The 26850-nt window shown below is 43.0% G+C and overlaps 2 protein-coding genes and 2 long non-coding RNA genes across 10 annotated transcripts in view; 2 read left to right on the top strand and 2 right to left on the bottom strand.

Annotated features, from left to right (window-relative positions):
• Positions 1-11180, bottom strand: part of SLC35F5 (solute carrier family 35 member F5) — a 29207-nt gene extending 18027 nt beyond the window's left edge. Inside the window, exons 1-7 of one of the 7 annotated variants that reach the window (XR_014557719.1) lie at positions 10989-11163; positions 7945-8014; positions 6575-6636; positions 5914-5984; positions 5727-5808; positions 4389-4530; positions 875-1018 (exon numbers count right to left, since the gene is read on the bottom strand). Coding sequence is in view for 5 of the 7 variants with exons in the window: in XM_083710932.1 (XP_083567058.1) it covers positions 875-1018; positions 4389-4523 (279 nt within the window). In the remaining 2 variants the exon portion in view is untranslated. Of the gene's footprint in view, positions 1-874; positions 3446-4128; positions 4531-5726; positions 5809-5913; positions 5985-6574; positions 6637-7195; positions 7279-7944; positions 8015-10988 lie in introns of those variants that run through there. The other 6 variants (XM_083710932.1, XM_083710936.1, XR_014557720.1 and 3 more) reach the window with 6 other exon arrangements.
• Positions 11181-11555: 375 nt separating this feature from the next.
• On the top strand, positions 11556-22830 carry LOC310833814. The gene is made up of 3 exons (XR_014558941.1): positions 11556-11858; positions 15543-15600; positions 22712-22830. It is a non-coding gene; the product is annotated as an uncharacterized lncRNA (long non-coding RNA).
• LOC310833881 lies at positions 13689-15331 on the bottom strand. Its single transcript, XR_014558981.1, has 2 exons — positions 15234-15331; positions 13689-13921 (listed from the first exon to the last, which is right to left on the bottom strand). It is a non-coding gene; the product is annotated as an uncharacterized lncRNA (long non-coding RNA).
• Positions 22831-25587: 2757 nt separating the features above from the next.
• The window catches only part of ACTR3 (actin related protein 3), a 35179-nt gene continuing 33916 nt past the window's right edge, over positions 25588-26850 (top strand). The window contains exon 1 of the mRNA XM_083712122.1: positions 25588-26303. Within this exon, the coding sequence (XP_083568248.1) occupies positions 26260-26303 (44 nt within the window). The 5' untranslated portion in view covers positions 25588-26259. The remainder of the gene's footprint in view (positions 26304-26850) is intronic.

Below are 26850 nucleotides of genomic sequence, written 5' to 3'. Positions count from 1 at the left end.
TGCTTTGGATAACATGCTATATCAAACCATTAGCTCAGAGTGGCAGTAAAAGGGAACAGGGAGGAGGGCATAATCTCTGCTCTGGAAGCTGGCATGCTTGTGTGGTCATAATAAGCCATAGTTTGGGTTACTGTGTGTTGTGCAAACCCGGTCAATGTGTGGGATCCCAACTATTCCATCAGAGAACAAAGAATTTGTAGTGTTATTACTATGGGTTTCCACATTCATGTGCTGTGTTGTTCTCTGTTCATCAAGAAAGCACTCTTCAGCCAAGGTAGAAATGCTTCCAGCTCACTAGTAGAGTCTAAGGGTGATGAATTGGCTATGTCTTGTTGAGAAACATGGATTAGCTAACCAATTCCCAGCTTTTTAAATACAATTTGGAAAGCATGAAAAATGGGTCTGATAAAGAATTCATTCACCACCACCACGGCCACTGTCTTTTATCAAAAGAGAAAACTCTGCTGAATCTTTGTAGACCAGTTCAAGAGACATAGATCTCAAAAAACCCCAAAAACATTTACTGACATCTTTTTAAATAGGTTAATAAAACATTTCAAAACTGGCAGAACATAGCAAAAAATATAAGCCACGTGTCCAAATACTGATTCTAGGCACATCTTAAATTTTATATCATTTATTCCATTTCAATTCCACTAAGAAGCATTACTGATGCAATTACTGCTTCTGTTTATGCAATGATTCACTTTGAAATGTTAGACTAATGAAAGCATTATTTTGCTCACTGAACATCTGGGAGTTTAGCTTATGCTAGTTTATGCAGGATTCCCTCTCCAACATAAGCTTTGATTTTGTGTAATTTACAGAAGCCAATGTGATGGCAAAATTATTAAATGGAAAAATAGACACTTACAAAAGCCGCATGTTTGCCGCGAAGGCCACGTGTGCACTGCTGCCTCCAAGGTTTCCAAACAATAAATCCCAAGAGGTAAAGAACAAACATGGATGTTTTTGCAAATGTACTGAAGAACGGCTTATTGTACACAGTGAAAACATACTGCAAAGGGAAGGAAAAGAAAGATGGTTAAATGAAAGGCATGTCATATGACTAGAATAGTCTTACTGATCAACTCTTTGGTACTATTTCAAATTTCTTGACCGTCACAGACCCTGGGAGGGCTACCATATGGTCCTCTGGATGTTGCTGGACTAGTTCCCATCCACCATGAACATTAGCCATGCTGGCTGTGGATGATTGAAGTGGAGTCCAACAACATCTGGAGGTCCACCAGTTAGCCCCCTGCAGTGGACGGACATACAAAGAGCAGAGGTGTAGTTCAAGCAAGAAAAAGCTACATATCCTGGAAAAGGAAGAGAAGAGATGCAGTGTTCCTGGGTGTGTATCTCAGGATTGCCCACTACACCACCAGCCAAGAGAGCTAACAATTGGGGTTGGAAACTGTTCTAGCACATGGCAGTATGGTGTTCTGGTATGAGGCTTCTTGCCCCCTGCAACTTTTACCTGCTGTGGGTTAGATTCAAGGACAGACCTGAGAAGATGGCATTCCAATGGCTATCTATGTTAGATAAAAAGCAGAAATAGTCTAAAAAGCTGAGGTGGCTCCTTCTGCAAGGCAGCTGATGTCAAGAACATCAACTCCTGGGAAGGGAGGAAGTACAGAGGGGCATGATAAGAGCAGTGGGTTGTCCTGCGCAGGAATGGCAGCTTGCAACCTACCTGACTGCATCAGAGGCTAAATGAGAGACAGACTTTGCAATACTATCCTGCTCCCAAAATCTGAAATACAGATTTATACAGAAAAGCTACAAAATGTTTGTAGTTGTTCCCCTCACCTAGGGAGGGAAGACCACAGTCCTTTGAAAACAGGAGGAACTCACAAGCTGCTTGGAGGTCAACTACTCTGGTTAAAAAATTTATTTAAAATATTTACACATACACCACATCACAGCTCGAAATGCTCCCAAAGTAACTTAAGAAAATCAGCAGTAAAACACGTTCCTACCCTTAGGCTTACAGTTTGAAAGTCAGGACACAAAGGGGATATGGGAGGCACCAAAATGAAGATGGAAACAGTTCAGGTAGCCTAATGAACAGCTAAGTAAGCTAAAAGGCAGCTAGTCGCTCAGTAGGTGTGATGGAATCGCCTCTTTCCCTCCACTCTGCAGCTGATGAAGATAACAAATTTATATTGGTCTATTCAGAAGTAAACCTCACAGGTTTGATGGGGTTACTTTTAACTACATGTGTAGGTTTCCTCCTATATATGTGGGAATTGAAAGTAACTCCTTTCCGACTCAGCACAACCCTACCAATGTGTTCTGCTGTCAGCGGCTGATGAAACTAAAATCAGTTTTCACCTACGGGCAGCCATTCCATCAGGCTGCAGAGAAAAGGGAGAGAAGCCTGCCGATGCGCTCCTCAAACCATACAATCAGGGAGGGAAGCAAAGAAAAGAAAACACACCAGTTTTATTTTCATCAAAAGAATAACATCCCTTCCAATTGTTCTGAAACTACATAGACACAGAGACCAACCATTTTTAAAAGCCAGTGATAATAAGGATCCAACAAAGCATGAAGGAAGGAACTCTGATGGAAAGAAAAATTGGCCTGTAGCGGGCTACACAAAATGAAGACAGGAAGCAAACATGGTCCCTGAGTCACAGGCTGCCCACCCTGGTTTTAGGGAATTGACTCTCTGACTTAGACAATTCTGGGCTTAAATTACCACACACAGCTCAGTGGGGGACCCTGAGCCTCTCACTTCTCTCTCAACCTAAACTATATTGTAAGGTGGGTGTGAAGATAGAAATGAGACAATCCCATGTATGCTGCCCTAGCCTGCTAGAGGAGTGTCGATTTTCACTTTATTGTAACGGATATAGACATCCTAAGAATGATCCCATAAAATTTGCTAAGCCCACCTTCAGAGATTTAGCATATAGAGAGAACTGCTACCCTAAGGCAGTGATTTCTGTATCCAATCAAAAGGATCTATGAATGTCTTCATCTCCACACTGTCACCTATTCTAACATTTTCATTCAGCTTCATATTATTATAGGAATCCCTGAAAGGTACAATTCTTCTCCCAGTTTAGGAATTCCTGCCCGAAAAATTGGGGCCCCAGCATATCTATGGAAGACTGTGTTTTGTTAAGTTTGCTGTTTAAAAGTCATACTTATAGGGGATTTGGAATTATAAAACTGAACTGGCAAGATTAATTGAATTTAATTATAATTCATGACAGCATAAATGCTGGGAAAGGCTTCAGGCAGGACCAGAAATGTAGCTAGTCAGGTATGAAAAGCTGCTCACCAAGAACCAGTCAACCCGCTTCTAGCAAGCAAGTACTAAGATCACTGTACAAAGTTAATGGAGTGAGCGTTAATTGCTCTCCCTTGAGCATGCTGGGCTACTACATTAAGGTGAATACACTCTGACATCACAAAGGGTTTGGCCACACTTACCGTATTTTTCACTCTATAGGACGCACTTTTTCCCCTCCAAAAATTAATGGAAATGTGTGTGTGTCCTATAGAGCGAATGCAGGCTGCGCAGCTAAGCCCAAAGCCAGAACAGGGAGACGGAGTGCTGCGCTGCGCAGCGCTCCATCTCGCTGTTCTGGCTTGGGGATGGCTGCGTAAAGCCTCCACAGGGCAGCAGGGTGCCTTCACCCCGCTGCTCTGCGAAGGCTTCAAAGGCTGCGCTCTGGGGGCTTCAGGCAGCTATCTGCAAGCCTTCCGAGCGCAGCAGGAGTTTCCGCTGTGCTCGGAAGGCTTGCGGATAGTCACCTGAAGCCGTCCGAGTGCAGCACAAACTCCTGCTGTCCTCCCAGGGCTTCAGGCAGCTATCCGCAAGCCTTTGGAGCGCAGTAGAAGTTCCCGCTGCGCTTGGAAGGCCTGCGGATAGCTGCCTGTTCTGGGGGCTGGGGTCGGGGGAAGCACTCCACCCCGCCCGCTATCTTGGCTGGAGAGGTTGTGCATGGCTAAAGAGGAAGCTAAGACAGTCAGCAGGATGGATCCTGCTCGCTGTCTTGGCTTCTTTGCTGCTGGGGGGGTGGAAATAAGTTTTTTTTTTTCTTGATTTCCCCCTCTAAAAACTAGGTGCACCTTATGGTCCGGTGCGCCTTATGGAGCGAAAAATACGGTACCTTTTGCCCCGCGCTTTCTAGCCACAAGCCTGCGCTTTCCCGGTTCGTGTCTGAAAGTTTTATCTTTTTTGTCCTGCCACTTTCTCCAGGAATAGCAGATCTTTACCGATGAATCGGAGCAAACAGCAATTTGAGTTTCCCACAGATTGCTGTTTGCTCTGATTCAGCAGTAAAGAGCAGGTTTTCACAAGTAAAACAGCCTGGAGCTGTGCCTAGAAATGCAGAGCAAAGGTAAAGAGGGGTGGACACACTTACCGAAGTGAGTTCAGAAGAAGCAACCCATATCACATCAACCAGGAGAAGAATGACAATTCCAAGAGCCATGCGCCTACGCTGACTGGGAGAACTGCTCTGTGGGTTCATCCGGTTCATGATAAAAATCCACACCATTTGTAATCTATGGCAGCAATAAATAAATAAATAAATAGTTTTTAAAACTATGTGGGCAACAGGCTTTGTGATCCAGATCTGGATGGGACACAAACTCAAATAATAAGATACAGCTAAAATGTCAACTAATAACCAATTCACAGGAACGAAACAGGAAGCAGTTTATTACAACTGGCCTATTACTCTTTCAGCTCACATTTCTGTTAAAAACGTGGTCAATCCATGGGAATCTTGTTTTGCCACTGGAGTTGGGCCCTGGTCCCAGAGTGTTTTAAAAATGAAAGCTTCAGGCACCACTCCCTATCAGCTGATTTCAGTTTTCACTTTTGATGGTGTGAGGCACTTGGAAGAAAGACACAGGCAGGTAAGCATGGGAGCAGGTGTTTCTTTAGCAGAAAAAGAGAGGGCTACTTGTGCCCTTGTAAGTATACTAGGTTTACAGCCAATAGCAAAACAATGGAATCACTGGCGGAAGTGGGCTTTTGAAGACACATTTATAAACTATACTGTTACAATACACTGGGCTGGCTTTGTTCTTGGCTGCAGCTCCTGTTTAGCAAGGAAACAGCTTAAACACAATCACTGGTTTGGACATGCTAAGTCATACCTTGACCTAGCTCAGCACAATGAGAGAATAAAAAAGAGCAGGCAGGGACAAAATGACTACAAACCATAATCTTGCTTACCGTGTCATGTGAATGAGGTCACAAAGTGGGATTTGTCAACTAGCTGACAAAATAAGCATTTAAATAATAAATCTGCTAGTTGTAATTCCTAGCCCCCTCAAAAAAACAACCCCCCCCCAAAAAAAACAACAACCACCATTGGAGCCAGCACCTATGTTTGTGTCACAACTACCTTGGGTTTTGTTTGACAGAGGAAATGGAATTAATCCGTGTTTGCTTTATTATACAGTCAAACCTCGTTCTGCGTTCGCCTCCGCTTGCGTCTGCTTCAGTGAACTTCTGTGGCAAACCCGAAAGTACTGGAACGGGTTACTTCTGGGTTCGCTGCATGCGCAGAAGTGCTAAATCACACTGTGTGCATGCGCAGCTGCGGCACTTCGACATGCGTCATTTTCAGCTTGCGGACGGGTCTCCGGAACGGATCTTGTCCGCAAAACGAGGTTTGACTGCATTGATAACAATGTGTTTGGATAAGGATGCTAAGTATCAATAGCTATACACGGGACAATTTCCATACCTGCTCAGTAACCTTTTAAAGTTAAAATAATAGCTGGACTCTGACAAGTTTCATGGCATCATGTTAAGGTGAAGGCTGCCTCCTGAAAAAAACAGAGAAATAAAGGGTGTCAAGGGCTATAAAGAGACTACGCTTTCCTAACTTTGCCACCAGGCTTTATGTTTGCCATTTGAGCTTATGCACACACCTGTTCCACAATCAAAGTATTCCCCACATCCTTCACTTAAGAAAGTCAGCAGTGTGTGTAGAAGACTGGCTCTGTGTAAAACAAGCGTGAAAGTCAAAACAAAACAAAGCATACCCAAACAAATAACCTGTCATAATACAGCAGCCGCAACTCAGTAAAGGGCAGCAGAAATGAAGCATAGATGGACTGTAAATTCCTGGTTCAGGCAGAAATGGAGAGCAGAAGCTTTTTAACAACAATGACATCAGAGTGCAACATATCAAGCCCACAAACCATGCTGGACAGAGACAGAGTGCTATCAGAAATAATACTTTAAAGATTTTTACAGATGTTTGTCAAGGCAGACACAGCTTTAAAAAATAATAATCATGAGATAAATATAACCACAACATAGGGGAACTTAAGACTCCTCAAAATCATTTTCCGATAATGAATAAAATATACCTTGTGTGAAACATAGCGTAGTGTAGTAATGTACCTATATAAAAACTGAATCAAAGGACTAAAGGAAACTATAAAACTGAGTTTCAGGTCTCATCATTTTGGAGGGGGGGGAGCCACAGGTTTTAATGCACGTTTTCCCTTTTTTTAATGTAGACAGCTATTGCATGGTGAAAACACATTCTTAAAAACAGTCATGGCATGATAATATATTTCTCACCTCTTGACCTGACAGACATATCTCAAGCATCATATTTTTTTATCTATGGGTTTGTGATGTTTCTGGAAAAAAACCAAAAGAAAAACCAATCCTTAGCAACTGTGCTGCTTAGTAATGCTTTATAAGATGTTGACCTGTTAAGTGTTTCACCCCTTTCATTACAGGATTAGATTATCCAGGATGTATTAATGCACAGTATGTACTGTATGGCAGAATACTGAACACACTTGAGCTTGCAAGTGTCTTTTGCTCACCGCTGAAATAAAAAATGACTTCAACCAGAGTCCTATGACATGCCACTTTATTTTCATATCCTTTTTTCCTTTTACTGCACTAGTAGATTCATTGTGTTATAATAAAACTCTGTTCAAAGAAATGCATATTTACCATTTATAAAGGAAAATAATAAAGCACAGCAAATTAGTAACTATTTGTTATGAATCATGCCAATTTTTGTAAATCAACACTCATAAAAACATTCTGGTAACATGTCCGAGCACATCTAATTGCATAGGTTTTAACTCCATTCTGTACGTTCACTTTCAACAAATTTGAATCAATATCTTAACATCTATTCTTAATTTAATGAAACATAAAATATTGATAAAGTTGGTCAACAACCTTGAAAAGCTGACTCATTTTTGCCAGTAGGTAATCCTTGTTCATGATGCCTTGGTGACCTCACAGAGGGATAATATACACAATCACGGCACCACCTTAGCAACTGGTTGAACAATTCTGCAGCCTTCTATACTTGCAAGACTTAAAGAAACCTTTGCTACTGAAAAATGACGAGGTAGTTAGCTACATATTGGTCCATAAGGATTTATTTGTTCCACCTATAGTCCACTGAAAGTTCAACAATAAAGAAGGCACTATTTTGTCTTTTAAGGACCAAGGTAAATAAATTCATTCTATGCAAAGATATGAATTTGAAATATCTTTCAAATATTTCATATTATATGAACCTAACAGCATAATTCTATACATGTCTACTCGGAACTGAGTTCAGTGGTGCTTACTACCAGGTAAACAAGTAGAGGATTGCAGTCTAAGTGTTCAGCCAGTAGGGATATTTTTCATCACCAGTTCTGAGTGTCTGACTTGTAAACTGGCAGTGTAAACTGCATCTATAACTGACTATCTTTCTAATTAAGAGAGATACAGATGGAGGGTTTCATAGCAGCAACATCAAAATGTTATTATAACCATTTAAAAGGAAGTGTTCTCTTTCCCAAAGCCTCCAGCTTCAGTGCTAAAACCATGCTGTATCTGCCCAAATTAAAGAAAGTGTTGTGCTGAATATTAAAAATGTAACGTGATCAGACAATATGAACTGATTTTGTAAATCTCTATTGTTTCATTCTTACCTGGATATGTTACTGTCGTGGCATCAAAGTGTTCTCTGTAACACTACTGGTATAACTAGTTCTCAAATGTCTAAATAAGTAAGAAGACTTGGCATTAGTTCTGAAGTTCTTAGCATTCAAATTAACGTCAATCACATTTTAGTCTCTCTTTTTTAACCATTACACAACCATGCTTTTACAATTATGATACCTACTTTGTGGTTAAAAGCCATTCTTTATGGATCTTAAATCACCACACATTTGCATACACACATGATCATGAATCACTACTAGGAAAAAGGCATGCCAAGTTTGACCTGCAAAAAGAGAGTTCTTGCCGATCTCATTGCCCACCTTCCAATCTAGCATTCAAGCCAATGCTTCAGGTGGTACAATGCCCATCTACCTGTTTCTTCAAATCAAATATAACCCCCAAACCCCAAGTAGAAGGAAAGGAACCTCTGTCAAACCAGAAGGTTCACTTTTCTTCCTCATCAACTTGGCACTTGGGTATTGCTTTTATTGCTTTGCTTGTTTATTAAGTGAAGGAGCTAAGAAACCCATTGCTCTCATCTTTTGCAACCCTGCATCTACTTTTAGAAGGTTAAAGATGTTCAAGATCCCAGTAGAGTCGCTAATGGCAGTGACTGAGATGCTAAGTGTGAGCAGGTTCTGCAACTACCATCTTACTGTTCTACTGCAACAGTGTATTTTTCCCAGAGCTATGAGTGAGAGCATAACAAAAAGGAAAACAAACAACTGGCTACCATTGTGGTGGGGACTAAACTTGTTTTGTTCTTCTGGAGACTCTAGCCAGTAAGGAATCAAGCCTCCTATACCTGCATAGCCCCATATTCAGCTCTGGATACCAAGTATAGTAGCATGTTAGGAAATGGCTCATCCATAAATAAACATAGTTTTCTTTGAATGGGAAATAATACCATATACACTTTGAACTAGAGAGGAATTCAAAATTTTGTTTAATTCAGTATCAAAATTACTAGAATTTGATGGTAACTTTTTCAGATTGGAAATGTTTACTAACTAGGACACTGCCACTAAGAGCCACTTCCAAATTTGTACTGAAACAAACTTTGCCCGTGTTTGCCTAAATCACATGTACTTCAGATCCATCAATAACAAATAAAACGTGTTACTCCAATAAAGAAAAGCTGATGCCTGCCAAGAAAATAGACAGCTGCAAGTCAATGTTGATATTCAATAACTGTTTATACTTTTAAGATACAAAGCACCTATATGCATAAAAATATTAGTTTGCATTCAGTGATGAATGCTGAAATTATACAAAAACCACCTCCTGAAGCCATACACCTGATTCAGCACACAGGATAATGTGCAGCTTCTTTCCAGCATGGAGTCATGTACATCCCATATTCCATTATAGCCCTATTTACACATTCACAAGAAAGTAAGTGAGCTTAAATTAGGAGAGGGACAGAGGCATACATATTAAGATTCACCCTCAACATCTGCTCGCACCAGATCCATTTCAGACCTTCACACACGAAGGAGGAAAGGCTATAAGCCCAACTGTGGTCCATTCTACTATAAGATAGTTGCTTACGTTCATATATTCCATTTGGGTGTCTATATATTGGCATACATTTTCTGTGCAAGTTAAGCCAGGTTCTTCTTATTGCTGACACAGCACTGTCGAGTTATATGATATATGCATTTACTGAGTAACAAATAAACCGTAGCCATGCTGGCCCATAAGAAAAACAACTGCAGAATCCAATGTTGGGCAATACTTTTACTAGGACCAAGCAAAATGTCACAAAACAATGATCATAATTTTGGGGCATTTTGGTATTGTGCCACTGTAGGTTTTGAAGTAGATTTACTGAGTTACAGAGGCATAAAAAACAGACCCCTGCCTCTAAATAACTTTGGAAGTTGTCTCACACCTGAAAGTGGTTCTACAGAATTTCAGGGGGGGGGTCTTTCCCAGCCCTACCTGGAACAGGGGGAGAATGAACCTGCAAACCAGATGCTCTACCACATACACTACATACAACTCTTCCCCCCCCCCAAAAAAAATAGGGGGGAAACCGCACAACACAAGAACAGCCCTGCTGGTTCAGCTGGAAGGCCAGACTAGCTCAGCACCCTGTTCCTGCGCACCAGCCAACCTTTGGGAAAAGCTGACAAACAAGACAGGAAGGCAATACTTTGGTGGTGCTGCTTCCCAGGTGCTGTGTCATTCAGAAGCATATTATCTCTGAACTTGGGAATGTGTCCAAGTAGAAACCATAAAGACCAACAGCCCGCGACAGGTCAGTCCTTAGCCGACCTGTGTAACCCCATTTTCAAACCACCTAGAACTAGAGGCAGTCCAGTGGCAGGGAATTCCACAGATTTCACTACAGGGAAGGAGAGGAAAGAGCTGGGGGTGGGGTGGGGGATCCTACCTCTTCCTTTACTGGATGAAAAGAGAGAGAAAGTGGGACAGGGGAAGGCAGGATTTTTCACTTCAGAGAAAGGAGAGGGCATTTAACCGACCGAGAGGAGAGGAGGGTGGTGGTCGGGAAGCTGAGCCGGGGGAGAAATAGCGTCGCTCCTCCCGCCCACGCAGGCTCCGCGGCCAAGAAGGAAGTACAGCAGGAGGATTTTTAAACACACAAACATACAGACGCCAACCCCGGTTGCTCCCTGACCCCCTGGAAGTGAGTGGGTGCGGCGGGACAGCAGCAGATTGTCCTCGCCCCCGACCACACACGCAGCGGACTGGGTGTGCGTGTGCAGCCCCTTTTGCAACGCTACTTAAAGAGAGAAATAAAAGTGCACTTGGGCACAGCTAAGGACGGGTCTGCTTCCCTTCTGCCCGCCGGGGAGCCGCCGCACCGAAAAGGGAGAGACGGGGTCCTGGCTGGCTGGTGGGGCGCTTTGACAGGGAGCTGCTGGGAGAGGCGCCAGCGTCCCCGTCGAAGCCGTTCCCACCCGCCTCTTCGGGGCTCCCCTCCCGCGCTCCTGCCATGCCCAGCCCGGAGAAGCCCGAGTTTTGCGGAAAGAGGGAGAGAAGGAAGGAGGGAGGGAGGGAGTACCTCTGTGCCGGACCCTCGCGCGACCGCAGCCCCTCTCCGCCAAAGATGGTGGCAAGCTCCGCTCCCACAGCTGACTCGGCTCAAGAGCCCGCTCGCCTGGGCCGGAGTCAGTCGACCGCCGAAAGGAGACACCCCTTCATCGATGCGCTCGGGGTTCCGCTCGCCGGCCTAAACCCTCTGCTGCCGCCGCCTCTCTCTCTTTCTCTCTATCTCGCGCTCGCTCGCTCGCTTCCTCCCTCCTCTCCCCTGACCCATCTGCATCACGCCCGCGGAGAGTAATAATAGGACAGTAGTATTAAAGGAGCTTGAGGAAGGCGGGTGGGAAATGGGAGAGGGCTGCAGAGAGAAGAAAAGGGGGAGAGGGGAAGTAGCAGAGGAAATGTGGTTTTTGCCTTTGGAGCAAATTCTAAACTTAGCTGCAGGGGTTAGGATTGACTTCGATTTGATGGGAGGTGGGGTGAGTTTAAGGCTGCAGCTTTAAGGAGGCAGATCTCCCTAAATTTAGTAAGCGGCGCTATGATATAGCTAATATTTGTATGGGGTGTTAGGGGAGGGTGTGACCTCTGGTGGGGGACACGTCCTGCTCTTTCTGGGGTAGTTTGTCCATCTTTGGTTCCCACCCTGCACTCAGCTCTCACCCTCCGCTCCCAGTTACAGGTAGGAAGCCGTGTTGGTCTGCTGTAGTCGAAACAAAATAATATAAATAAAAAAGTGTACATGCACATGAAAGCTCATACCAATAACTAACTTAGTTGGTCTCTAAGGTGCTACTGGAAGGAATTATTTTGTTTTGACCTCGGCTCCCAGAAGTTGTCAGCATGTGACAGTGGCCACATCCCATGAACAGCTTTGCCTGGCCTTCTGAACCAGGTGAGGGTAGTTGAGGGGTTTCAAACCCTCTGTGAGTTGGAGACTTCCCCTGCATGTAAAGACAGGCTCCAGCGGATTGAGCAGATGAGACCAATAGTGGGTCCAAAGGTCAAGAAAGTGGTTTATGCATGTTCTGTAGAGGGAAGTGAGGGGCAGATGGGAGCCCCATGTCAGAGAATGGAAACTCTGATCCTAAACCTCTGCTGCCTTGCAGCTGTACTCATTAATGAGAAAGGCTTTGGGAGTAACCCCAGGGGAAAATATGTATCCGCTGCCTTGTGGGACATCTTTGGGAGAAGAAAAGGCTAAGGAGTAAACCATACAGAAATCCAGAGTGGAGTCTCTAAGATGGTTGGATGGTGCCTTGTATGCCTCCTTCCGGCAGCTCCTGCAGCCCAGCTGATGCCAAATGTATTGCTGCTTTGGACTACATCAGCAAGGCCGAGAGTGGGGTCTTGTTGTCTGGGCAGCCCAGGATCTCCATAGCACCACTGCTTAAGCTTGTGCCCTGAGAAGGTAACCTCCATGCTGCTAACACAGCGGTTTGACTTCACCCCAGGAAGAGCACTCCATTGTCTCTTGAAACAGCCAGATGCCAACAACAACATTTTGCTTAATAAGGAAGATGTGACATAGTGTAAAATGACAGGTTATACTGGTTTTCCTGTTTGGGAGATCGGCTGATAGAGGTGTCATTAAGAAACAAAGAGAGCAGAGTATTGGGCCATAAAGAAAGATTAATACAGTAATGCAAATATTACCCTTCCTCTGCCACTCAGTAGTGGACATGGACGGAAGCATTGGGAGGGTGAGGTTGTCATGGTTACAGGGGCCATGATGCCACTACAGGAAAAAGTGCCCATTTGCAGTGTGTGTGTGTGTGCAACGGAGGCTGCCAGGAAGACAGTGAGTGATGGTGTAAATGGAAAGGGAAGCTGCATCTGGCAAGGGTTCTGAGAACAAGAAGTAGGGAGTGGACAGAACTCAATGCAGACTGGCAGGGAGAGTCTGTACCCAGACACTGGGTAGCATGGCTGGTTTCTTCTTTGGGCCCAAGCTTGCTGAAGCTATGGGAAAAGCAACAAGAGACACCCTTGGGGTGTCATACTATGCACCCCTTCATCCAAGATCCTGGTTGACACTACAGTCACTGTTGTGCCTCATTTTTTTTCCAAAGGAAACACAAACCCTGGTTAAGTGCCAAAACACTTGGAATCTTGCGCCGCTCAATAGAGCTTGGAGTGACCAGTAACAATATGTTTTGAATAACAATTTCAGTTGAACCTTAGGATTTCTGAGTTAGAAAGAACTCTAATTTGAGTAGGAGGACAACCTCTTGTCAGTAGTCCAATCCTCTGGACGCAATGTCACAGAAATAGTCTGACAAGCACAGAACAGAGTGGAACTATCACTGCTTGTGATCTGGACACCTCCTTACCTCACCTGGGCTGCAAATCCCTCTGTATGTCATTTGTTCTACTTTTCCAAAGTTGCACAATTCTCCTTATGAGTAAAGACTATGGCAGAATAGTAGCTGAGTGGTTCCTCCTGCTCTCCGTCACTTGTTAATACTTCACCATCTTCCCCAAGCAGTGGACCTACATTTTGTTCTGTACATAATTAAAGAAGGTTTTTAAATTGTTTTTCATTTTCCTTGCAAGTCATAGGTCATTATGGGATTTAGTTTTCTTGACACTGTCATTACAGGTTCAGAAAACTTTTATATTCATCCTTGGTTATGTCACTTCTTTCATCTCATATACATTTCCTTTTTTGACTGAGTGCTACTGAGTTGTGCATACACATCATAGGATCAGACTGCAAATAATATGTTTTCTATTTAGTTATTTAATTATTTGGTACATTTATATACCACCTTTTTCTTCCTAGGAGCTCAAGGTGGAATACATGATCACACTCTTCCTTAAATGCTCTTTCTTCCTGATCTCTTATTTTACTGGTTAAACTTGCCATTTCTACTTATTCCAGCAATTTTGTCTGCCATTCCTCCTTCATTTGTACTGTTCATTCCCTCCATTTCTGGGCATATGCCATTCGAGCTGCTGTGGTAGCATAAAGAAACAGATTAAAATTTAGATTTTAATTACATTTGTTTTACTTTTAAAAGGCTAAGTTGAGTCATTGAACAATTGCATATGCAAGCAACCAAGGTTGGATAACAAGTAACGAGCAAAGTTAAACACAGAGCATAAAGTCTATGACTCACAGTCCCCTGATCCTTTTCACTAGTTACCCATCTTCCTCAAACTTCTACCAGCTGATGCTCTGAAATTGGAAACGTATGTCATTCTTAGGCTACAATCCTAAATACATTTTATAGGGAGGAAGTTCTGTTGAATTCAGTGACACTTGCATCTGAGTAAACATGCTTAGGATTGCACTGTTATACTCAAAAAGAGAGGAAAGTAGAGGGTTGTATCCAAGTAGATTATAACTCAGAATAGACACATTGAAATCAATAGACTTGCTGTTTACATTAATTGATCTCAGTGAACATACATACTCCACCTCCCTATTGTCCTCATGTGTTCTAATTAATTCATTCCTGGTTTGCAGAAAACCAACCTTTCCCCTCTGCATTGACACAGGGAAGCTATTGTTTGGGCTTCCTCTCTAAACCAGGATTGCAAACCAAGGTTTGAAGCTGGTTTGCACAATTCAAGTTCGAACAGGAAGCTTAAACTATAAATTGGCAATTTCCATGTAAATGGGAAAATCATTTGCTGCAAACCAGGGAGTTTCTATTTGGCAGAGTGAGTGAGGGGACGAAGGGGTGTTCAAAGTCCAAGGCTGCATCATCTAACACCCATAGTTTGGCACTTTTGTTAACAAACCCTGTCCTCATTCCTCCCTCAGTTCTGGCTTAAGAAACTACATTACTGTGTAGCAACTAACCCTGCTTTTAACAAGCTTAGGATCTGACTGCTGCGGTAAAATGCATATCATCGTTTTTTTGGTCTGGAAAAAGAGACACAAAGATTGGGAGGGATGAGGCTGGGAGGCATGCAGACTTCCAATTTAGATGAAGAAGCCAACATTTGCTTCTCTCAGATTTTCCAGATGTTGATCTTGGAGAGTTTCTCTTAGTCACCCAACTGCAAGCAGCAGGAATGCTGGCTGGCTGAGATTTGGCTGAACAGAGTTTCTGCCTTAGATAAATGCAAACAGTAGAAATAGTTTAGCTATTGTGCCAGACTTTCATCCTTTCCAGACTGAAGCATTTAAGATGTGGTTCTTAAGGCATCTGGAGGAAATGGGGTCAATGTGATAATAAGTCTGATAGTTTTAAAAGAGCTATTGTGAAGCAAAGGGATATCACAGGATTCCGAAATACATTTTTATCTCCTTATTTACCTTTTTTTTCTTTTTTGCACATCGCAATCTCACAAGATGAACTTATGTCAAATCTGCAGCCATATACATTTTCGATCATTCCTTTCTTCTAATTTACTGAAAAGGTAAAACATAATGCAGATGTCCTTGATATATGTATCTATCAGTTTAAAAAGTATGTTATTTCCTTATTATTTGAGCTGCATAGGATAACCTATCACTCATTTCTATAGGTAGAATGAATTGTCTCAATCACAACGCCTCCAGAAGGAGCGAGAATAGTTTCCACAAATATGGGAGTATTTCTTTTTATATACTGTTTCTCTACAGATCCTTTCAATCGAACGCTGTAGAATTTTTATTGGAATAATGGCTCACTTAACACGAGGTAAGTGGAACCTGATTGTGTGTTTTCTGGAGGAGAAATGGGCACCCTTATTGAGATCTTTGCTTATTTGTGCTGCTTACCCATTGATTTCAAAGTGATTACTCAAACATGTTTTTGAAAGTTACAATTCATTTTTAGTGAGAACCCCCCTCACCCAAATGTATTACAATACCTATAAAGATGAAAAGATGAGAAACAAATATGAATTAAGATCCCATAAATGACAGGAAGGATGCCAGCCCATTGTTATGGAAACTAACTGAGAAAATACTAATATACATGTACAGTGGTACCTCGGGTTACAGACGCTTCAGGTTACAGACTCTGCTAACCCAGAAATAGTACCACGGGTTAAGAACTTTGCTTCAGGATGAGAACAGAAATTGTGCCCTGGCAGCACAGCGACAGCAGGAGGCCTCATTAGCTAAAGTGGTTCTTCAGGTTAAGAACAGTTTCAGGTTAAGAATGGACCTCCAGAACGAATTAAGTTCTTAACCCGAGCTACCACTGTATTATTGTGAAGTGTGCTTCCAGTTTTAATCTAGATAAAAACTGTGTCCCAAATATCAAAAGTTTTAAAAATGCTGGCATTGGCATAGGATCTTGCTACAGATTAAGAATGCTTCTTTCTGGCCTTGAAAAAAATCAGTTTAAAAACCCCCAATAAAGAGCAGCGTTTAGCTATTTTTATTTTTTTAAAAAAACACAAAACCAAGAACTAGCTCTCAGAAAGGGCAGATGTGGTTTTCCTGCTATAGATCAAAGGCCAGCAATTGAAATGCCAGCACTTGACAAAGGAAGGCCATCCTTATCGTTTAACATGGAAAGAGTAAAAGTATAAACGGAAATGCTAGGCAATAACCATCCTTCCTCCAAACAACAATTGAGCCTTTATCAATTGCTTGTTCAAAATCCATTTTCCCCTAGCAGCAGACCCCCAGATTACATTTTGAAGACCGTGCTGTAGTTATTGCTCAGTATTTTATAACAACAGAACTAGTGTAGCGCAGCAGTTACAGTATTGGGACTGGGACCACAAGATCCACGTCCAAATTTCCACTCTGCCGTGATGCTCATTGGATGACCCAGTCATACAGTGGTACCTCGGGTTAAGTACTTAATTTGTTCCGGAGGTCCATTCTTAACCTGATACTGTTCTTAACCTGAAGCACCACTTTAGCTAATTGGGCCTCCCGCTGCCACCGCGCCGTGGCTGTGTAATTTCTGTTCTCATCCTGAAGCAAAGTTCTTAACCCAAGGTACTATTTCTTGGTTAGCGGAGTCCGTAACCTGAAGCATATGTAACCTGAAGTGTATGTAACCCGAGGTACCACTGTATTTCCACTGGGATTTGAGATGATAATATGGGTGGGAGGACTATTGTGTATTCCCCCTTAAAGAAAGGGTAGGGTTAAAATGTAGAAAGTTAATAGCAAACAGGTATTAAGGACATTTTGAACTTGATTTTTTGGGAGATTGTGATTGGCCCAAGATCACCCAGTGATCTTTGATGATACATGGGAATTTGAATCTTGGGTCTCCAAGGTTCTACACCTACAGCCTAACTACTACAACATCCTGGTTTTTAGGATAAGACACATTTGAACTATGAATGCTGGTAAATCCAAACAAAACTATAAATACCACAGCAGCTGGTTTGCCTACTGTCTACAAAAAAAACCGTTTTGGGTGATTCTCTCTATCCTCACTCTTGAACAGTGGGCAGAACTAAATGCTTGAATTCTGCAACTCGTACACATGCACTAAGGATACTGATATCAACCACAATCTGCTGGTACGAGACATCACAAAGTGTGTGTGTCTTCTCTGGAAAGCCATCCACAATCCACTGAGGCAGTGAGTGATGACGGAACAACGTGACAGTGCATTTGGCTGTGGAAGACATAAAACCTATCTTTAACCCACTTCTCTATACTTTAAATTAGAATGCAAGCACAGGCTCAGCAGACCATATCATATTTGCCAGCTTTGACTGTATGCTGCCATGGGACTCTGTGTCTGGACCTGATCCTTGCCATGCTAAGATACCAGAAACATCTGGGGACCACATACCAGTGGTGGGTGAGGCCTAATGAAAAAGTCGTCAGAACAATGAACGTGATGTCACACAGGAGGCTGCAGTCCAGCCACACAAAACCCAGAGCTTTCTGTATACACATACACATCGTTCCCTCCTCCATGCAGGCAAGCAAGTCATTTTCACAGTTCAAGGACACATTTCATCCAGGCAAAAGCTGGTGCCAATTGTATTTCTTTGCTTTCCTTTGGACCACATCAGCGAGGCTGAGAAGGGGGCCTTGTTCTCTACACATAGCACAGGCTTGCGCCCCAGAGAGGTCACTTTGGTGTTGTTAATGCAGCAACAACGTGGAAGGCAGCAGTTACGAGTTACATGTCTCCGCAGTCACAGCAGGTGCTGTGATTCTCCAGCGTTTTGACTTCACCCCCGGAGGTGCACTCCATTGTCTCTTGAGACAGACAGATGCCAACAACAATGGAAGGGAAGAAGAGAGTAGGATAGTCCACTTGCTCTTAGGCCTAGTTCTAATTGGGAGGGTAAAAAACACCTGTTTCTGGACTGTACCATTTTAGAATGCAGGTGGGAGTCCACACGGTTGATTGTTCTTAGCAATACAAAAACAAAAGACAAAAGACCTCCACCTAGAAAATGTGCATGTTCAGGATGCTGTACTACAACCATTTTCCCTAACATCTTGTTTTCTTTGAGCATGGTGGCAATTTTTTTCCTATTGAAAACTGTTCATCCGTATGAGTCCCTGCACATAGTTTTCAGTAGTACAGCCCTGACATAGGTGTATTACCTCAGTGAAAACAGCCTAAGTTTTAGACCTCATGAGATTCCTCTCCATAATAATTCATAGTTTCTGGCAACTCATTGGCTCTGGAAAAAAAGAATATTTCTATCAAAGGTTACGGTTATCATATACAAAATTTAAAATCAACAGCTGCTGTTAATAACACTACTTATTTTCAACTTAAGCTGAATATATCCAAGAGCACCTTTTAAAACATTTATATCGCTCAGTAAAATCTATTTTCTTTCCCTGCTTCCTCCCAAATTTGAATTGACACCCTAGTTTAAATCATGATTTTTCAGTGCCAAGCCATCAGCAGTTTTTTCCTGGGAAATTACCACAACGAAAAGAGCTGCTTTTCTGCCCAAAACTAAACCATAAACATATGTTTCTAGCCAGTGTCTGCTCCCAGTGTGGGCAAAGGGGGGGGCAACTTGACTATGTGTTAACAAATGTGAGGCAATGAAAGGCCTGTGCTTCCCTGCTGCTATGAGGGAGAGAAGGCAGCCAAACACTCTTCTACCCAGCAAGGAAGGTGCATTTGCTTTGAGCAATCGCAGGGTGGCAGTACAGAAGTAAAATCACTCCATTTTCAAATTTGAATAACTACTAACACACCCCAGTTGGAATGAAATGATTTACAGCATTTGTTCACGTGGGTGAATTTCATACTTTCCCAGAAGCTTATCTTTACCTTTCCATGAATGATTTACTACATTTTATTAGATAGCATCAACTGCATGAGCTTAAACACACGCTAAGCCTAAGGAAAGCAAAATAACTATGTGCAGCACTTTGAACATGAACACTGCTAGTGAGTTTCTGGCGCTGCAATCCTGTAGCTCAGGGGCAGCTAACCCCCCAGCTTAGGGGCCTGATTACTCACGCATTTTGTATGCATACAAAAATATGCATGAGGGACTTTAGGGTAGCTACACCCATTTTTAGCTACACTGGCCACTGGCATGCACACCTGGGAGGGCTGGCTAAGGCTGAACGCCACCCTTGGGTCAAAAAAAGGTTGCTCACCTCTGCTGCAGCTACTTGCCTATGAGTAAGCCTAACTGAACGCAGTGGAGCTTACTTCTGAGTAGGCATGTCTAGGATTGTGCTTTAAGGCTCTCTTGTCATCACTCATTAACTGTTCTGTGGAGAAAATTATTCTAGGCTGATGAGACAAGTTACAGAGTAGTCCTATTGTTCAGAGTAGTCCTATTAAATCACTCCCACTAACAGAGTCGGGGGAAACAAGTCGGAGTTGTTCTTACAGCAAAAAACCCACAAACTTTCATCAGTACAAATGCATTTCTTTTTATTCCTACCCCTGCTATAACTACAATTCTGTGTACTTGCCTGTACATAATTTCCATTCAAGAATAACAAATTTACTTAGGCATGCCTGAATGTCAGATTGCAGCCTGTAATCATTAAGCCTGCTAACTGACAGGTTAAAAGTAATTTTTAACCTTGCCACAACCCTGTGAGGTAAGCAAGTTTAATTACTACGGGCTGCAACCTGGCACACAAATGTAGCAAAGAAAGGAACAGTCAATTGTATCAATGCCAAGCAGGCTCACAACAACTTTCTGTGTCACTAGTGGCGACAGAGGCCAAAGCGTAATGGCATAAATCAAGGCCAATAAAGAGTATTATAATGCACTGTGCGTAGGGATGCCTTTGAGAAGTTTTCAAGAATTATGGCTGGTTCAAAACATGGTGGTCAAATTGTTAACTGAAACTGATGGCCAAGAATATCATAGAGGGGTTAAAAGAACCTAGCTTGATACTAGTTTGTTCTGAGCTCAGCCTTTAAAGCCCAAAATGGCCTGAAACCTTCTAAATCAATACAATACTAATATATATGGTAACAAGCAGCCATAGAGCAATAAAACAGTAGATTTAAATAGCATTTTGAAAAAATTAAATATTTAAAGAGCTCTCAAAAAGGCCTAGGGAAATAAAAGTGTGTTTTCCTGATGCCAAAATAACCCCAGAGTAGGGGAGAGCATTCCACAGCTGGAGTGCAATGACTGAAAGGATCCTCTTCCTAGGAACTACCTACCCCACCTTCCTTGTCAGGGGCATTCAGAGAAGTTTTAAAGGCTTTTAATTATATTTTCTACTTTTTAGGGCAGAATATTTTACTTTTGGGCCATTGGCTTAATGGCTAGAGCAGAGTTAGCCAACAGAGTGCACTCTAGATATTGCTAGTCTACAGTTTCCACCTGTAGTACAAACCTGCTGCTCACAAGGGGGACCTTTAGAGATGGAAAACATGGAGAAGGAACACTCTGCACACAAATGAAGGACTTTGCACAAAGCAGCTTGGCTTCACAATACATCGGGGAATTAGTGAGTAGTGCTAATGTGTTCTCCTAAAACCCTGGTGAATACCTTGCTTTGAGATATCAGAAACCAACACTGAACCCCACACCACTTCCAACAACTGGAGGGAGTGGGTAGCTGTAGTCAGTAGAGAACACCTCACACAAATAATAAAGGGAATATAGAACCCACACTATAATGCATAACTGTTGCAACTGTCTCTGTGCACCTCCCCAGGCTTATTCCCTTGGAGTGCATTTAGCATTGCAGCCTAATTGTACAATGCTCTTATCATATGCAGTACAAGTATTTGCTGTGGTTCCCTGGGCAAATAAAGCCATCAAAAGAAAGTAAGATACATGCTATGGGAAAATTGAAGGCAGGGCATAAGGCACACCTACTTTCTTCCACAGTGTTTAATAAAAGACTGCAGTTGTTGCCTCTGAAGCATTTATAGAAGTTGGTTGGTTTGTAATTACACAACCAAAGTGTTTGTACTTCATTGTGCATTTTCACTTTTGCTCCGAAACTCGTCACATCCTGCTATTCTTTTTCTTTGGCTTGGAGTTGTTTCTCATTAAAGAATTAGAGGCTAGATTGTGTTTACCTCAAAGACGTGAGGTGAGTACACAACATGCCATAAATTGTTATGTACATTGGCCAGAATCCAAATAACCATGAAACTAGTTCCATAAGCCCTTGTGCACTTTAGACTTACTGTTCTTGAACAGAAGATACCAGGGCCATATAATAAGCGCTCTTGAAATGGACAAGCATAAAGAAAGGATTTGTGATCATAGAATCATAGAATTGTTAAGGTGGAAGGGACCACGAAGGTCATATAGTAGTCCAACCCCTGCAGCGCAGGAAACTTTTGCCCAATGTGAGGCTCAAAACCACAGCCCTGAAATTAAGCGTCTCATGCTCAACACAGGCATACAAATAAGTAAGTACCCATTTTAGAAGCTGAGGATACTGTGAAGCTGTAGGGACATAAGAAGAGCCCAGCTGAATCAGGCCAAAGGCCTGTCAAGTCCAGCATTCATTTCTTCCAGTGGCTGATCAGATGCCTGTAGGAATTCAGGAACCTGAATAAAAATGCCCTTCTCCCAGTTGTGATTCCCTGCAACTAGTATTCAGAGGCATATTGCCTCTGATGGTGGGTGTAGAACATAGCCATCATGGCAAGTAGCCATTAGTCTCAGTCTCCAGGTAATAATGGATGAAATGATTTGTAAAAATTCATATATTTCTGATAAGTGTGTATCAAGAGTTTATGACTTCAAATGAAGTGGAGAAAGGAGAAATATAATTTGATATAGATCATTTGCTGTCAGTTGAGAAACCAGTTCTTAATAACATTAGAGAGGAACATGTCTCCCCACCTTGGCCCTCAGGAGCACTTACACTAATGCAGTTTATGGAAAACATCCAATAGGTTTCCTTTGTTGGACAGTTATTTTGAAACATTTACAGGACAGGGTGGGGTGAGAGAGAATGATTGCATTTTATGAAGAGTCATGCAAATGTAGGAAGCAATTTTAACATGTCCTTGCTGTCAGTTTTATAGGAAAGTTTATCTAAAAAATGAAATTACAAAATATCCACTGATGTGGATTCTATATTTTACTAAATTTAATTTGCTCTGTATGAAGGGAAAACAAGTGTTTTATCATTACATTGTGCAATGATATTTTTCATTAACATAAATAATTTTATAATAAGGTGGTGTGGTGGGAATAAAATTATAAAATAAAATAAAAACCCAGACACTGTGAAGCTGTGCATACATTCATATGTGCAAATACCTTTGAGAGCCTGCCTTACTATCAGGCATCTCCTGGTGGCTATCTTCATCATCATTTGTAGAGTATAGCAATTTTTCTGCAGCAGGACATGCAAACAATTTTCTCAGTGCCATCTTGGTTCACATATGTTTGCTATTCAAGAACAGCAGAATAATGAAAGCATACTTGCAAAGAAAGCGAAGAATGGCTGGGCAGTAAACAAGGATCCTCAAAGGGAGATGCAGAAGGAGCCACATAGTTGGCGTGAGATACATTAGGCCGAGCAGCAATAGATGTGTGATGACTGGACCCAAAGTTCATGGCAATCTTGTAGGTTGGATACTGGTGATAAGTTGGGAATGGTTAGGAGTGTGAAACAGGATTATTTGAAATTAAAAAAGTAATGAAATAATGTCATTCTTCAGAGTTGGTCTTTCTCCCAAAATCCCAAGATATTTTGACAAGCCCAGCTGTTTCAGTGTTATGTACTGAAGTTCTCACCCTGGGCCAGCAGGGGGATACTGTAGATAGTTTTCACTCAGGTCCACATATGCAAATAAGGGATTGAAAGTGATGTTCAGTGATTTGATAGTTACAGAAAGTGGTTACTGTTGCATTCTAGTGGAGCTCTATATAAGCAGGCTGGCTGAACCCTTCAGTTCAGTTCTGTTCTGGCCTGTGAATAAACAATAGTTTTTTGAAGAATCGCTGTGTTGTCTGATATGTTCACCCACAACTTAACATTCAGGTTCTAGGGTAGAAAAGAACGATCCTATCCTTGAGTTACATGTGCTAAGTTAGAAAGGGTCAGTCCAAAAACTATTCCGCCAGCATAGCAGGACCATAAGACGTTGGATGGTTAAATGACGGTAGAAATTACATTTTATCTTTGGGCCTTTTCATACCTTCATATAGAAGCAATCAAAACTGTAGTATAATTTTAATTCCATTTTCTGTACCTTTTGAGAGATTTAGAAAAGTATACAACAGAGAACTACATTAATTGAAGCATCTCTCACAGCTTTTTAAGACCAAACGTTATCCCATAAAACAACCTTTCCCATAATATTCTCCTGGAAAAGGAAAGCTTTTACCCTCTTCCAAAACATTTGAAATATTTGTATAAAGTCAGGCAGCTTTCATGTGGTTGGGTTGGGAAACAGGACTATGAAAGTCCTGCCTGCACTCATCTACCTGCATAAGGTAGATGAAAACCAGAGTAAGGCCTCATATTTCTGAAACAGCATCTCATTTTGGGCAAACTTTGGGCAAACTAAAAAAAGCTGAACAACTTTTGTGTCCAGATTTTCATTTTTTGAAATATGGCAACCCTACTTAGCACACCCGGATACCCATTTTTAGTTTGATGTAAACCCTAGGTATAGCTTCCTTTCTAACAAGTACCGGCATTCTTATAGGGTTCCAGTCTTATGGAACTGATTGGTAATAATACACATATACTGTAGTTGTTAGACAACAGATCAAACAATAGCCACAGTGGAGCTGTCTATTTTCAGTCATGGAAGTGTCCTCAAATAAAGGGCACTTCTTCAATGTACAACTTCTCAAAACATGCATACACAAGCTAAATTTATAAATATACAGAAGCCACTGGGGGAAGTTATCCAGATGTTTGGATAAAGGAATTATATCAACACTCAATGACACATTGCTCTTCTTGTTTCCATCTTTTATTTTGGAATCTGGTTCTGCTTGCACACTTTCCATAGGCATCTATTTGGCCACTGTGAGAACAAGAAGCTAGATGGGCCTTTGTTCTGATCCAACAGATCTCTTCTTACATATCTCATTATGTATGAGTCCTAGAGAGCATGTCTGGGCAATTTTAGGGTGAATGGGAGCAAACAAACAGAGATTTAATCCATGTAAGAGATGGCAGTACTGTGGGTGGGAAAATCTGAACAGCGAGGCGGTATGTACTCGAGGTGGTCATACTTACCCGTAAATATCAAGTCAGTAGCTTGGGAGTCCTGCATTCAGTGCTGCTGATGGAGGTGCAGGTGGCACTGGATATGAGTAGCGGTTTTATCAGATTGGGCTGATTCGCCAGCTATGACGCTATCTAGCCAAAGTGGACTTTGCCTCAGTAATTCATGTCCTGGTTACATCTAGATTAGACTACTTGCAATCACTAGAGTGGGACTGCCTTTAAAGGCAGCTTGGAAGCTAGAAGTACCGTAGAATGTAGCTTCCTGGCTGCTAGAGGTGGCCAAGCAGAAACACACATTTTACATACAGCCTGTTAGCTATATTGGCTGCTGATGCATCTGGGCCCACTTTAAAGTGCTAGTGGTTACGTCTAAAGCCCTGAATTGTTTGAGATGAAATTATCTGAAGGATTGCTTGCACTCATTTGAACTTGCCCAGACCTAAGATCAGCCACAGAGGTCCTGCTCGCAGCTCCACCATCTAAGTTGTTTAGATTGGCAGGCCAAGAGTTGAGGCCTTTAACAGCTATCACATTATTTTATTAGGTGGATAAAAAATACATTATATTTTCAATATAACAGATAGTTTTGTGGTGCCTGTATTCTTTTCATATGTACAAGCATGATATTTGGGAAGGAGTGTAATTATTATTAATTAATTAATTAATTAATTAATCTATGAATACCCAGCCTTTTTCTCAGAACTGGGGTAATGTTTGTCTGTTTCCCTCATTCAAGCGGTCCACACCCCCTCTCCCGTCCCCAGTAACCAGGAGAGACAAGATTGGCAGCTTGTTCCTTGACAGAGCTTCTGTGCTTGGCTAGTTGTCAAAAAATCTATCTGGCGAAGCGTTTCCCCTGTCACTTCTCCCCTATGCTGTGAAAACGCTCAGCTGTTGCATTTCTGTCTGCAGCGCGGTTTGCAGAACCCGAGCCCTGCCAGAACTTCTTAAAAGAAATCGCTAGGGCCGCCGGAGCTGGAACCTACGGCCCTCCAACAGGGTCTCCTGGACTGCAATTCCCATGATCCTCGGCTGCTGGCCGCGCTGGCTGGGCATGATGGGAAGCGCAGTCCAGCAAAAGAAAACAAAATCTGGAGGGACACGTTCCCGCGCCGCTGTCACCCGGGTCGGGATTTAAAAGAGAGGATCCTACGGGGGCGAGGAGGCGTGATAAAATCAGCAATGCCACTCTTTTGGGAGCGAGCATTAAGATCACGAGGACGCGGGGGAGGGGGTGTGAGAAAGCGACCTGTGCTCTCTTGACGCTGTAAGTCACTTGGAGAGGAGCCTTTCTTATAAAAGAAAGAGAGCGCGCAAGCAAGCAAGCCAGCGCAGGCAAGGAGAAATATATATATATATAAATTTCGGCAGCCCGCCCGCTCCACTTCTTCGCACCCACTCGCTTCCTGAACAGCGCACGTCACCGAAAGCTTCGGTTTGACGCGCCCGCCCTCCCCTTCCTCCTGAGCGTCCCTTCCTTCCCTCGTCGGCTTTGGGTGCCGAGAGGGAGGGACGGAAGAGGCGGCCATCTTGGGCTCCGCTCGCTCTCTCGCTCGCCGGCGCTGTGCGCGTGTGTGTGAGAGGTGGGGGCGGGGGGGCGGGAGCGAGGCAGCGTCTGGGGCAGGGAGGGGCTGGCTGGCCGGGCTCCCTTTTGCGGAAGTGGGTGGCTTCGCTCCCCCAGAGTGGAAGGAAGGAGAGAGCGCGAGCCCAGCGGGGTCCTCCGCACCTTTCCCCCAGCGCCGTCTCGACCCGAAGGAGGATGGCAGGGCGGCTCCCGGCCTGCGTGGTGGACTGTGGCACAGGGTGAGCGGCGGCGAGGAGAGATTGAATGGGCGCCTTGCCTTGCTACTGCTCTTAATCTTATTCTTTTTTTTTTTTTTTTTGCATTTCTTCTTTCTGCTGCTGCTTTTTCTGCTGCTGACAGTTTGGGAGAGGGCGGGGAAGGGAGCCATTGAGCCTTGCGATTCCCTTTCATTCGGGGCTGTGAATGCGGGTGGGAGTGGTAGCTTGCCTTTTCATTTAAAAAAAGAAAGGGGGGCGGCGGCGGCGGAAGGGACGTCGGTTCCACCCCCCCACCCCAGCGCCAGGAATCTTTTATTTGTCCTCCTCCCCACGCATGTCTCCCCCTCCTCTCTCCCACCCACCCCCAGCCGTTCCTCATGTCTCATGTCTATATTAGCCTTCAACTTGTGAAAAGATTAAGGGGAGTAAGAGTCATGTGCAAGAAGGAATGGGAGTGGGGAAGAGGTGGGGTCCCCCCCTTCATTTTCCTCTGACTGGCCTTTTCTGAGCAGGTTGCCCAATGGCCCTCCTTCCTGCTTTTTTAAGCATCCAGAACTGTGTGCCTTTG

Source organism: Podarcis gaigeae (assembly GCF_964106915.1).
Source record: "Podarcis gaigeae genome assembly, chromosome: 1".
NCBI classification, from domain to species: Eukaryota; Metazoa; Chordata; class Lepidosauria; order Squamata; family Lacertidae; genus Podarcis; species Podarcis gaigeae.
The sequence above is the reverse complement of the archived record's forward strand: the minus strand, read 5'-3'. Positions and strand labels throughout refer to the sequence as shown.